At 39.2% G+C, this 14,155-nt stretch overlaps 1 protein-coding gene and 1 long non-coding RNA gene across 2 annotated transcripts; both read left to right on the top strand.

Moving 5' to 3' along the window:
• The first annotated feature begins 7,550 nt into the window (after nt 1-7,550).
• LOC5506804 (liver carboxylesterase 1F) lies at nt 7,551-8,379 on the top strand. Its single transcript, XM_032375241.2, has 2 exons — nt 7,551-7,891; nt 8,205-8,379. The coding sequence occupies exons 1-2, from the start codon at nt 7,564-7,566 to the stop codon at nt 8,315-8,317; spliced, it is 441 nt and encodes a 146-aa protein (XP_032231132.1). The 5' UTR covers nt 7,551-7,563; the 3' UTR covers nt 8,318-8,379.
• Nucleotides 8,380-11,161: 2,782 nt separating this feature from the next.
• LOC116614346 lies at nt 11,162-12,937 on the top strand. The gene is made up of 2 exons (XR_004294479.2): nt 11,162-11,347; nt 12,793-12,937. It is a non-coding gene; the product is annotated as an uncharacterized LOC116614346 (long non-coding RNA).
• The last annotated feature ends 1,218 nt before the right edge of the window (nt 12,938-14,155 follow it).

Below are 14,155 nucleotides of genomic sequence, written 5' to 3'. Positions count from 1 at the left end.
AAAGTGGGTCATTTCTTATAAAGGAATATTCAAATACCATGCTTTTTCCATATGATGCCTATAACTTCCAGCCCTCTTTGGACAATCGGTGGAGTGCGCCTGAGATAATGGACAAAAAAGGATAGCTATACTAAGAGTAATAGAGTGTCAACACTTAGGTATACTAAGAGCCATAGAGTGTCAACTCTTAGGTATACTAAGAATCATAGAGCGTCAACTCTTTGTTATACTAAGAGCCATAGAGCGTCAACTCTTAGGTATACTAAGAGCCATAGAGTGTCAACACTTAGGTATTTTATAAGCCATATAGCGTCAACTCTTGGGTATACTAAAAGTCAAAGAGCGTCAACTCTTATGTATTCTAAGAGTAATAGAGCGTCAACTCTTAGGTATACTAAAAGTCAAAGAGCGTCAACTCCTAGGTATACTAAGAGACATAGAGCGTCAACCCCTAGGTATACTAAGAGCCATAGAGCGTCAACTCTTAGGTATTCTTAGAGTCATAGAGCGTGAACTCTTATGTATTCTAAGAGTAATAGAGCGTCAACTCTTAGGTATACTAAGAGTCAAAGAGCGTCAACTCTTAGGTATACTAAGAGTAATAGAGCGACAACTCTTAGGTATACTAAGAGTCATAGAGTGTCAACACTTAGGTATACTAAGAGTCAAAGAGCGTCAACTCTTAGGTATACTAAGAATCATAAAGCATCACCTCTTAGATATACTAAGAGTCATATAGCGTCAACTCTTAGGTATTCTAAGAATCATAAAGCATCAACTCTAAGGTATACTAAGAGCGATAGATCGTCGACTCCTAGGTATACTAAGAGTCACAGAGCGTCAACTCTTAGGCATACTAAGAATCATAAAGCATCACCTCTTAGGTATACTAAGAGTCATAAAGCATCAACTCTTAGGTATACTAAGAGCCATAGAGCGTCAACACTTAGGTATACTAAGAGTCATATAGCGTCAAATCTTAGGTATACTAAAAGTAATACCGCATCAACTCTTAGGTATACTAAGAGTCAAAGAGCGTCAACTCTTAGGTATACTAAGAGTCATAGAGCGTCAACTCTTAGGTATTCTAAGAATCGTAGAGCGTCAACTCTTAGGTATACTAAGTCATAGAGCGGCAACTCTTAGGTATTTTTAGAGTCATAGAGCGTCAACTCTTATTTATTCTAAGAGCAATAGAGCGTCAACTCTCAGGTATACTAAGAGTCAAAGAGCGTCAACTCTTAGGTATACTAAAAGTAATAGAGCGACAACTCTTAGGTATACTAAGAGTCAAAGAGCGTCAACTCTTAGATATACTAAGAGTCATAGAGCGTCAACTCTTAGGTATCCTAAGAGCCATAGAGCGTCAACTCTTAGGTATACTAAGTCATAGAGCGGCAACTCTTAGGTATTCTTAGAGTCATAGAGCGTCTACTCTTAGCTGTACTAAGAGCCATAAAGCGTCAACTCTTAGATATACTAAGAGCCATAGAGCGTCAACTCTTAGGTATACTAAGAGTCATAAAGCGTCAACTCTTAGGTATTCTAAGAGCCATAGAGCGTCAACTCTTAGGTATACTTAGAGCCATAGAGCCTCAACTCTTAGGTATTCTAAGAGCCATAAAGCGTCAACTCTTAGGCATTCTTAGAGTCATAGAGCATCTACTCTTAGCTGTACTAAGAGCCATAGAGCGTCAACTCTTAGGTATACTAAGAGCCATAGAGCGTCAACTCTTAGGTATACTAAGAGTTATAAAGCGTCAACTCTTAGGTATTCTACGAGCCATAGAGCGTCAACTCTTAGGTATACTTAGAGCCATAGAGCCTCAACTCTTAGGTATTCTAAGAGCCATAAAGCGTCAACTCTTAGGTATTCTAAGAGTCATAGAGCGTCAACTCTTAGGTATACTTAGAGCCATAGAGCCTCAACTCTTAGGTATTCTAAAAGCCATAGAGCGTCAACTCTTATGTATACTAAGAATCTTAAAGCATCAACTCTTAGGTATACTAAGAGTCATAGAGCGTCAACTCTTAGGTATTTTAAGAATCATAGAGCGTCAACTCTTCGGTATACTAAGAATCATAGAGCGTCAACTCTTAGGTATACTAAAAGCCATAGAGCCTCAACTCTTAGGTATTCTAAGAGCCATAGAGCGTCAACTCTTATGTATACTAAGAATCATAAAGCATCAACTCTTAGGTATACTAAGAGTCATAGAGCGTCAACTCTTAGGTATTTTAAGAATCAAAGAGCGTCAACTCTTAGGTATACTAAGAGTAATAGAGCGACAACTCTTAGGTATACTAAGAGTCAAAGAGCGTCAACTCTTAGATATACTAAGAGTCATAGAGCGTCAACTCTTAGGTATCCTAAGAGCCATAGAGCGTCAACTCTTAGGTATACTAAGTCATAGAGCGGCAACTCTTAGGTATTCTTAGAGTCATAGAGCGTCTACTCTTAGCTGTACTAAGAGCCATAGAGCGTCAACTCTTAGGTATACTAAGAGCCATAGAGCGTCAACTCTTAGGTATACTAAGAGTCATAAAGCGTCAACTCTTAGGTATTCTAAGAGCCATAGAGCGTCAACTCTTAGGTATACTTAGAGCCATAGAGCCTCAACTCTTAGGTATTCTAAGAGCCATAAAGCGTCAACTCTTAGGTATTCTAAGAGTCATAGAGCGTCAACTCTAAAGTATACTTAGAGCCATAGAGCCTCAACTCTTAGGTATTCTAAGAGCCATAGAGCGTCAACTCTTATGTATACTAAGAATCATAAAGCATCAACTCTTAGGTATACTAAGAGTCATAGAGCGTCAACTCTTAGGTATTTTAAGAATCATAGAGCGTCAACTCTTAGGTATACTAAGAATCATAGAGCGTCAACTCTTAGGTATACTAAAAGCCATAGAGCGTCAACTCTTAGGTATACTAAGTCATAGAGCGTCAACTCTTAGGTATACTAAGTCATAGAGCGTCAACTCTTAGGTATACTAAGAATCATAGAGCGTCAACTCTTAGGTATACTAAGAGTAATAGAGCGTCAACTCTTAGGTATACTAAGAGCCATAGAGTGTCAACTCTTAGGTATACTAAGAGTAATAGAGGGTCCACTCTTAGGTATACTAAGAGCCATAGAGCGGCAACTCTTAGGTATACTAAGAGTCAAGGAGTGTCTACTCTTAGGTATACTAAGAGCCATAGAGTGTCAACTCTTAGGTATACTAAGAGCCATAGAGTGTCAACTTTTAGGTATACTAAGAGTAATAGAGCTTCAACTCTAAAGTATACTAAGAGCCATAGAGCGTCAACTTTTAGGTATACTAAGAGTAATAGAGCGTCAACTCTAAAGTATGCTAAGAGCAATAGAGCTTCAACTTTTACGTATACTAAAAGCCATAAAGCGTCAACTCTTAGGTATACTAAGTGCCATAGAGCGTCAACTCTCAGGTATACTAAAGGTCATATAGCGTCAACTTTTAGGTATACTAAGAGTCATAGAGCGTCAACTCTTAGGTATACTAAGAGCCATAGAGCCTCAACTCTTTGGTATTCTAAGAGCCATAGAGCCTCAACTCTTTGGTATTCTAAGAGCCATAGAGCGTCAACTCTTAGGTATGCTAAGTGCCATAGAGCGGTAACTCTTAGGTATTCTAAGAGTCATAGAGCGTCAACTCTTAGGTATACTAAGAGCCATAGAGTGTCAACTCCTAGGTATACTAAGAGCCATAGAGTGTCAATACTTAGGTATACTAAGAGTCATAAAGCATCAACTCTTAGGTATACTAAGAGCCATAGAGCGTCAACTCTTAGGTATTCTATAAGCCATAAAGCGTCAACTCTTAGGTATACTTAGAGCCATAGAGCGTCAACTCTTAGGTATTCTAAGAGCCATTAAGCGTCAACTCTTAGATATTCTAAGAGCCATAGAGCGTCAACTCTTTGGTATTCAAAGAGTCATAGAGCGTCAACTCTTAGGTATTCTATAAGCCATAAAGCGTCAACTTTTAGGTACACTTAGTATCATAAAGCGTCAACTCTTAGGTATTCTAAGAGCCATAGAGCGTCAACTCTTAGGTATTTTAAGAGCCATAGAGCGTCAACTCTTTGGTATTCAAAGAGTCATAGAGCGTCAACTCTTTGGTATTCAAAGAGTCATAGAGTGTCAACTCTTAGGTATACTAAGAGCCATAGAGCGTCAACTCTTAGGTATGCTAAGAGCCATAGAGCGTCAACTCTTTGGTATTCAAAGAGTCATAGAGCGTCAACTCTTAGGTATACTAATAGTCAATACCAGTATATTAGGTATACTAATACAAATACTGGATCGGGTAATTAAAATATTATTTATAATATAACCATTAACTAAAAGGGTAAATACCCGATGAAACATCGGGTATAAATACCCGATGAAACATCGGGTATAAATACCCGATGAAGCATCGGGTATAAATACCCGATAAAACATCGGGTAAAAATACCCGATAAAACATCGGGTAAAATACCCGATAAATTATCGGGTAAAAAATACCGGATAATAAACACTGATATACGATACTCAAAAGCGGGAGCTAGTGGTGACATGTTAACACATTAATAGCCTTATTAATTCACAGATTCTTCTGGGTTTCTTTTGATTGTACCTGAACGTGTGGTCTTGAAAGGGGTTCTGATCCCACATTTCCGCTCAATTTTATGCCCAATTCCGCATCACACAGCTCTCTTGATTTCCCGTTAAAAAAAAAGAAAGGTAATAAATCCTGCATCCTTCAACGTCGACTTTGTGCATGTCCGCAACCCGGGGATGAAATAAAAAATCTAAACTTTAGATTTCAGTGTTCCTTTCAGTAGGCTGGAATATTAACTTTTTCAAAGGTTTCGAAATGTGTTATTTTGAATGTAAACTTTATAAAACTATCGAGAACACGTAAATCCATTAAATTTTATCTGGAAAGACCTTTAAATATAACCTTTCTGAGACTATCCAGGACATGTTATTCCATTAAACGTTGCGTATAAGTATAGAAATGTCCATTAAACTTTATATTATATATTAAATTGAACCTTTATGTCCGGATTTTGCATACATTTACGTATTGCGGACCCGTATGCAATAGTTTTATATAAATCATTTAAAAAATAAGCACACACACCAATATACAATAAATACACACTTTATTTAACTTTAAATGTACAATCAAATTCACTGAGCTATCTCTATCGATAGGATATCCTATAATAATAATAACAATCCAATTATTTAGATCAATGAAACTCTGAGAATAAGAAAAGACTAGCCCGTGTTTGATGGAAATGCTTTTTTTCAAGAGGGATGCCTGCTTGTCTTACAGTAAACATTAGCACATACAAAACATTCCCAAATAACCTTTTAGCAATTACAAAAAAGGTAGTCAATCATATGGCAAACTACTGTATCTTCTTCTTTGCTCCTTGACTAGCCCGTAGCATCCAGTGCATCATATTACTGCTGTGTCTGTAAAAAGTAAATAAAATAACTTGTTTTAATAATAATTCGTACAGTGCACTAAATTCAAATATTTCCCCCCCCTCCCCCCCTCGGGCTTGCTACTTTTTTAACTAGGGTGATGGATGATAGCTTCAAGCTTTATCCTAAACAGGCAAAGAGTGCAAAAGCTGGCTGTAAACAGATTCCCCTATTCATCCTCTATTATGATTAATTTCTGTTACATTCTTTGTATTACCGACACCTTTCCATTTCCATTTTCTAGTTTGTCTACACCCTTTTTAGAGTCTGAATTATACAATACATTTAAATGTTGCTATTAATCATTGGCTAGTTACACAACACAAATGAGTGCAAGAGGACCATCCCATTATTTCCACCTCTTTACCTAGACTGGGAGGAGTATCTATGCGGAATGATGGTGTGATTTGTGGCATTTAAATATGTTTTTGAAACACTGATAAAAAAGTTTCATAACAAAAGTCTACAGCTCACTGCAATTTTCAATATTCTGCAAACTCTTGTCAACAATTTCTAACTGCTTAAAAGGCAACTGCATTTGGGGCTTTTTGGTAGCCACTTTGGAGATGTGGCTTGATTTGAAACTATTTAGTTTCTGGCCATTGAATCAGGCTTCAATGATTTTGAATGATAGAAGCCAGGCAATTTTAGCTGCTGGAAGTCATCGGCGAGAGATCACAGAATTTTTAAAATAGCAGCAGGCTTATGCACTAGTCATTTGAAACCCCCACACCCATATGGTTCTGGAGAAGTGTGGGGTTAACGTTTTGGTTTCAGAGCAGTTTTGTCCCGAAGGGGTGGGGGAATTGACAGTTTTTGAATCAAAGACTTGTCACCACCCTAGGGGTTTGAGTTTTTTAGTAACAGTCATCTTCATAGTTATTGGCACAAATTTACTTTGTCACCATCCTAGGGGTTTGGGTTTTTTAGTAACAGTCATCTTCATAGTTATTGGTACAAATTTACTCGCTAAAATGTACTGGCTTTGAAGGATAAAGGCTTATTTCGGATGACTTGTTGTCAGTAGCACTAGCGGGTCTACGGGTGGGTGGCTGCCTTTTTTATTGTTTTCATTGTGTCTGTTTATTCCAAAATCGTTAGGAATGTAAAATAATGAGGAAAATTTTTGGGTCACCCCCCTCCCCTCTTGGCAAAAAGCTAGATCCCCCCCCCCCCCCTTGGGCATTTGACTGCAGTTTTGTCCTGAGGACGTGGGGGATTTTCTTAGTTTTGTACAGAGTCAAAGTCTAATCCCCCACCCTTCGCCGGGAGCATGGGGGTGGGGGTTTCAATTGACTAGTGCATTATTGACAATCGTTTTATTTCATACATTATTAGATTATATAATAATTTCTTCCGTAATAAAGATATCAAGCTGTTTTTCCTTACGTATTATCAATAACCCATCTACCACTTTTTGTGAGCTTACCGTTTTCTGTGAGCGGTTGAAAATTCGGTAGAAATGGTGCTTGTGGGCAAACAGCTCTATAAGACTTCGCATCACGTATTCCTGTCCATTCTAGTGGAGGCTGAGGATCTGCAAACCTCAACTCGCCAACCGGAGCGCGGGCATAAGGTATTTCTAGAAATATTTCAACTTCGTACCCACCCGGAACAGGTTCGCGCATTCCTTGAATCTTACCCTGGTCTAGGGATATAACTACATCCTGCTCTGCCAGCGAACAGACGCTAAATAGAAAAGGAAAGAGTGATAGTAAATGGAGAGATATTCTGGTCCTCATTTTGCACTTTGACAGATTTATTACTACCACAGGAGGCCCAAGCAGTCACACTAACCAAATTTAACCATGGGATAAACAACAAGTGTTTCGCAATCAGTCAGAGTTTCTTTATCAAGGATGATGATTTTAGATAAAAGGTCATGGTTTTATTTTAATAAAAGAACATAAAAAACAGTAGAAATCTTGAGTAATTTAATAGGTAACCTGTGGTGTGAAGGCCAGAGTGAAAGGGGGGACTAGGATACAGGGTCTGTTCTTGTTGTTGTTCGTGAAAAACTGCACATCTGTCAAGGCAGATCTGTTATTTAAAAAAAGACATGGCTTTCAAAGCCAGAGTTTTCTTTATTGTCTTTCTATCAATATTTTTGTATGGCTCTCAAGCTAGAGAAGGTACTTCCGACGATGTTGTCGTTCATTTATCCGTGGGCAAATTGCGTGGTCTTCGAGAGAGTGTTTCTGGTACAGAGCGAGAGGCCGAATCATTCTATGGCATCCCATATGCTGAACCGCCAATCGGAGACCTGAGGTTTGTGCCGTCTAAGCCAGCTAAAGGATGGAGCGGGGTGAGAAATGCAAGAAAGCCTGGCGCTCGTTGTGTCTACGGTAGAGTGATGCCACCCATGGCTGCCAAACCAGCAAGCCCAGGTAAGCCCGGTAAACCATAACATTCGTTTACCCTGTTACTTCGACATGCTTGTGTTTTGACCTTAATGTGTTATTGTTGCAGTTGCACAGCAAAAAAAAAAAAAAAAAACATCCACCTATAGCTAAAGTGGACAAAAATCATTTAAGGGAAAGTTCATTTATTATCCTGAGGGGAAGGAGGGTTGGGGTCGTGAGTATTTTGATAGAAGTAAGGGGTAAAATTAGTTGCCCCCTTCAGGAGGAACAAAATTTTCCATGCCGCCCCTTATGCTTCCCCCATATTTTCTGTCTCCCCTCCCTCCTTCCCCTCCAGAAAACCAAAGAATGAAGGAGCAAAGGAAGAAACGCAAACGTCAATGTCAAAGGAACAGGATCAAGAGAATAGCTGCAAGCTGGTCAGAAAGTGGAGGGGAAAGAATTCGCTGAAAACATTAATTCAGAAAAAGTAAAGGCACTCAATTTCTCAAAGGTGCGACTAAACCCAGGTTGTCAACCTGAGAAAGGTTTTTGCTATATATGACGTAGAAAAGGCGTTTCGTTCTTCTCCTTGCGAGAAAAGTGAAGTAAGAGAAAGAAAAGAAACAGAGAGAGGAAGACAGCAAATCAGATATGAGCGAGGATGTTGATGACGTACTAATCTACGTCGGGACAACTTCGCGTAGATAAATAATTGGCAATAATTGGCATTTGCTAAACTACGTCGGGACCACTTCGCGTAGATAAATAATTAGCAATGGTTAGCAATCATTAATCCGCTGTCTATCGACAGAAGAGGGACTGGGGCCTTTCATAGAAACGGGTGGGAACTTTGCAATTAGACCCCGTCTGCCCTGTAGTATATGCACATGTGCGTACGTACGTATATATACACATGTGCATAGCATTGGATTGGACCGCCACCCTACGGAGCGCGAAATAACCGTTTTTCGGCCGTAAATTCGAGTTTTACTCGAACACCTCGCTCCCGAACTCTTCGCGAATTTCTCCCAGCCTCTTTTTCATCTTTTCGCGTGTTTCCAGCTCTGATAGCGGCCTTGAGCGCGTAGTATCTCTCTTATTCCCGAAGTATCAGCCGAAACTCTTCGTCTGAGATATGCCCGTCTTGCAGAGCTTTAGAGACCAGCTCGCTGATCGAGTTTTTCTTACTCTTCGCTAAAACCTTACCCCTTATCAGCCTTTTTGTTTTCCGGTCTATACCCCCTACCCACTACGCTATGGTAAGCACAAATGCATCACTATCCCATACACTCCTTATAGTCCAACTCCACTCACCGTAGCTTTATCCCCACAATTACCCTCCCGCCCTCACCCCTGCCACCTACCTCTACCCGTATCACAACCATTACCCCTATTTTATGCCCCCCCTTCTCCCCAGGTACCATGGTACGAATACCCGCTTTTAACCAAAAACTTTTAAAGGTAGGGTCGTCGCAGGGAGTGGGGCACGTCGGAAACATACACAGCGGAACCTCTGTATGTACGGACCACTCAAGCGGACACCCTCTATTTAGCCACAAAAATTCAATAAATCAAACCTCCATCAAGAAGATACTTCAATCAAGCGCTTGCGGAAATATCTCACGCTCCAATCTTTAGAAATCTCTGCATTTTTTACCTCTATTCAGCGGACACCGTTGCTTCTTTTTACGAGATTTTCTTATGGCAATGCCATGAAACCGCAAACGGCATAACCACCAACGATAAACATAACATAGAAACTTTATCTTTCAGAATAATGATGTAACTTTTTTCGAACAAACAACGAAAAATTGCTGCAAAGCATGCAGGGTAAGTGGCACAGGGTGCCCAATATGTTGCATCCCTTTCTTTTGTAAATATAAAAATACAAGAATGATGAAAAAAATATTAAAGGTCCTTGTTGCTTGACTAGTTAAACTTGGTTTCTTCTAAATCATGTGTCTTCGGTGTCAACTGTGCATTATTTGTTAGAAGTATGAACCTAAGGCGTCGTCCCATCAGTGTTTGCGCTTGCAATCCTAAATTATCAATGGATGTGTTCCGGTTCTTGAGCAGGCTCAGGTAGGGATTCCTGTGGTCCAACTTAGCCTTGATAAGTAATTATTTTGCTGTGTTTACCACTCTTTCCGCATACCCGTTGGACTGAGGAAAGTTGGGACTTGATGATGTCTTGACAAACCCACATTTCTTAGAAAAAGCATCACACTCTTCCAGAGCCGTAGCACCGTTCAGAATCACAAGGAAATTTGTACGGGCACGGCCACGCCCCTACTGGTCATTTCCTTATAATTTATGAAAATATTGGGAGGCACGTGCCCCAATGCCCGACCCCCTGCTGTAGCCTTGTGAAGTATAGCGATCGCGTCTTGAGCAATAAGAAGATTGCCCAAAAACTGAGACAGCTAGTTATGCACTCTCAGGTAAAGTCAATAAAAAGAATGTGTTTACTCTCGAGTTTGATTAAAAAAAGGCAAACTCCATTGACGGAGAACTCTATATAAGGGACACTTTTCACGGTCCCTAGGGTGTCGTTATATAGAGGTTCCACTGAAGTAGTATAGCATGCAAAGAAGCTGGCAATTTTTGCCTTTCCAAGCCATCAACACTAACCAATTACTTTCCGACGGAGTTTTAGACTAGCAAAGGTCGCATGCGTGATCTGCACAATTGGCATCACGCTAGCCCGGTCGCAGCTCTAGATCCCACATGGATCTGAGCTCTGGTTTAAAGCACTTCGTTCGAGTCGAAGTCGCCCTGCAGTTTTTTTGCCGATGAAGTTTAACTGAGGCAAACCGGCTATACCATGCTGACGAGTCCTAATAAGGACGAAACAGCTGTCCATGGTTGCCGAACTGCACGGGTAATAGACTGTGCTAGCGTCCCGTCTTGGCCCGACTGGTGCCAATGTGTGTATGCAAGTGTGCTTTTAAAGTCCACGATAATATGATCACTTCGTTGACAAATAACTAAAGTAGGTGCCTTACTCTCCAGTCCCGTACCCGGGGGGGGGGGGGGGGGGGGGGGGGATGCGAACACACCACGACGGCCAAATGTCCACTTTCGGTTCTCAATAGACGTGCTATTATTTCTAGACAAAACTATTAAAGGGGAACTGCAAGCTAAATACAACCAAGACTCATATTTTGATGTAAAAACAAACAAAAAAACGCTTGCTGTAGGTTTTTTCGCGCGGTTATTATTCGTTTTTGAGAAATTCGACGTTTCGCCGCCATCTTGGATGTTTTGCTCGTCAGCGCATAAACTGTCAGCGGTGGCTTTTGTGACGTACTGTATGAAAAAGATGGCGTGGTCTATGTGGATCTTTGGGATTACCGCTGAAACTTTGTGGCAGCCATTTGTTTTCGTCTCATTCCACGTTGCATCAAACAACCTCACGTTGAATCATCCTAGCTCAAACTAGGCAAGAGCAAGCATATCACAACCAAACGACAATGGATCTGAGGAATCGGTGTACATGTGCGTAAAAACTTTGTCGTGCTGTTAATGAAGTTATTGCAAGCCTTAAAATGGGTAAAATAAGCTTTTAAGTACTTGAAAATGAATCAGAAGATTCAGGTAAATCATTTTCCTTGTCTTATATTATTTCGAGTACTTTGCTTTGAAGTCAATTGTGTTACATGACACAATAATATAATATGAAAGTACTGTAAATATATAATATGAAAGTACTGTAAGTTATAAAAAATACACTCCTTTTTTTAATAAGAACGTCCAGGCTGGGGTTTCGCCAAATTTTAAGAACATGCCAATGCTCAGATAGCAGCAAAATATTTTTTTCATTAGAGTTATGCTCTAAAAATGAAGAATCAAGCTAGCGACTTGGAAGTCAATTGTGTTACATGACATCCGAAATTGCATCATTCATACGCTAGGCTATAATGAGAATTTATTTAGAAACTTCAGGTTTTCATTCTTCTTTATTTTGCGAAATATATTTATTAATGTTACTGTAATAGCTTTGACTGGCATGGTTTTAATTTGTATTTTATAATATGAATGGCGTTTTTTGAAAATAGTTCATATATCATTTGTTTTTTAATATACATTATATATTATTTAACATTTATACTGCAATGATGCTGTAATGTTTTTCAGTCAATAAAGTACAACCATCATTTTATTGGCTACTTTTTACACAATTATTTGAACTCATGGATGCCTACTGTAGTGTTTTAATATAGCCTCTTGACTGTCTGTTGGTATTTGGACTCTTTTATAATATGAAAGTACTGTAAGTTATCATAAATACACTCCTTTTTTTAATAAGAACGTCCAGGCTGGGGTTTCGCCAAATTTTAAGAACATGCCAATGCTCAGATAGCAGCAAAATATTTTTTTCATTAGAGTTATGCTCTAAAAATGAAGAATCAAGCTAGCGACTTAAAATACTATTGTACAAACAGTCATTTTATTTGTTCATTTGGTGGCAATCACAATGTGATGTGCTGCTTATCATTTTCTGGAATGTGGTTGATGACTGCATTCCCCACCTCTGCATGATAAAAGTCCAATCAAATGTTACCAGTATATGAGAATGTTTAAATGCAAGGATTGCACTGATGAAGAACCTAAAAAGAATAACTTCATGCTTCACACCTGTACCACAATAAAAGGTTGTGCAGCAGTGCTATATATGTGAATCTACAATTATTTTGACTATATGGAATATACTAACAGACTTGTTTCAATAAAATTGCAAATATCTGAATCTCACACAGCACTAAATTGCTTGGAGTGATCTCCTAGGGTTATGGGTCAGTGTTAGACTTTTACTTGAACACAATCAATATCAATCATTAATAGATTGGGCAAAAAGATCAACCCTTTTAGTTTTCTATGGACAAAATCATGGCACCACACTTTGCCAATATCTAAACTAGTTTTTATATGATTTTGTATAGTGTACCCCTTGCCTGTAGCCTGGAGTGTGTCAATGAGGGGGACGTGGTTGTTGGATTGGGGCTGCAATTCCCTTGGAAATGCACTAATGCTCAGCAGAAATCTTATATTCATTCTTTTGTTGAACCAATAAATGGCGGAAATAGAGAGGAGTTGTCTTGTCTTATTTTATATGAACATCTATTAGCTTATTGCTTAGTGCTACCTACTATGTGAACACAGTAAAAGCTTTGCTAACTAGGGGCTAAAATCACCAAGTGCCAAAAGCTAGAGACAGAGATTTTGAAATAAAACCCCTATTTCTATCATTCTAAACCCCCTATTTCTATTTTCTTTTAAGACCCCTCTTCTTGACAAAGCAAAATTGTCCCGGGAGCTGACTAGTGAGGCTTACTAGGGAAGTCTTGATGCTGTTATGGTGATTCCAAATTTGTTATAGTTCATATTTTACCAAGATGGTGAACACCATACCATGCACGCTCTCTACTGCATGATAACTTGAAATGCAATGAAAAAAAAGGGTTGCTTTTTACAAGAATTTTACCGTAAACATAAGCCTGTTTTTATGATTTGGCGCTTTAATTCCAGTAAGCATGTTAATCATAGTCTCTAGTAGAGTTTGGTATTTCAGAACTGAAGAATTGAATTGAATCTGGTATACTTTGAGAGTTTTTTTGGCCAAATCATCTAATAAACCAGACAGCAATTTTAATTCCGAAACAATTGATGACTGATTATTTCATTGTATCAACACTCTCCCAGACTATGAAATGTTTTCAAGAGATTGGAGCCATTCGAGAAAAAAGGAGTTGTTTTTGATTCTGCACACATAGCCCACATATAAATTGTATTATGCTTTCTATACCCAGATAGATTTTTTTTGTCTTATTATAGGGTAGCATGTAACTTATTCTGTTATCCTTCAGGTTCTATATACCAGTTCTCCTACTCTGTTCAATCCCGAAGAGCGACCCTCATTTTACAACAGTTTTTAATGCAAAGACTCATTGAGACGAGAGTATACAATCAAATACACAACTTTTAGCAGTTCATCTACACAATTTTATTAGAAGGTCTGTTCGGCAGTAAGAGCTAGAATACAATGGGGGGGACCAGGGGGTTTCAGTGAAACGGCCTGGGAGGTGCGAATCGCGCCTCCGGGCCTCCCAGCCCCGTCTCTATATGTCAGGCAGATAATGCTTCACGTACATAAACAATCGGCAAAAGCTAATGTAGGCCAAATCGATTTCACGTACATAAGCTTTTGGCAATCGCTAATGTAGGCCAAATCGATTTCACGTACATAAGCTTTTGGCAATCGTTCATGTAGGCCAAATCGATTTCACGTACATGAATAACTAATTA

The sequence above is a fragment of the Nematostella vectensis genome, chromosome 9 (genome assembly GCF_932526225.1).
Source record: "Nematostella vectensis chromosome 9, jaNemVect1.1, whole genome shotgun sequence".
Taxonomy (NCBI): Eukaryota; Metazoa; Cnidaria; class Anthozoa; order Actiniaria; family Edwardsiidae; genus Nematostella; species Nematostella vectensis.
Note: the sequence above shows the minus strand (reverse complement) of the source record. Positions and strands in the feature narration are given on the sequence as shown.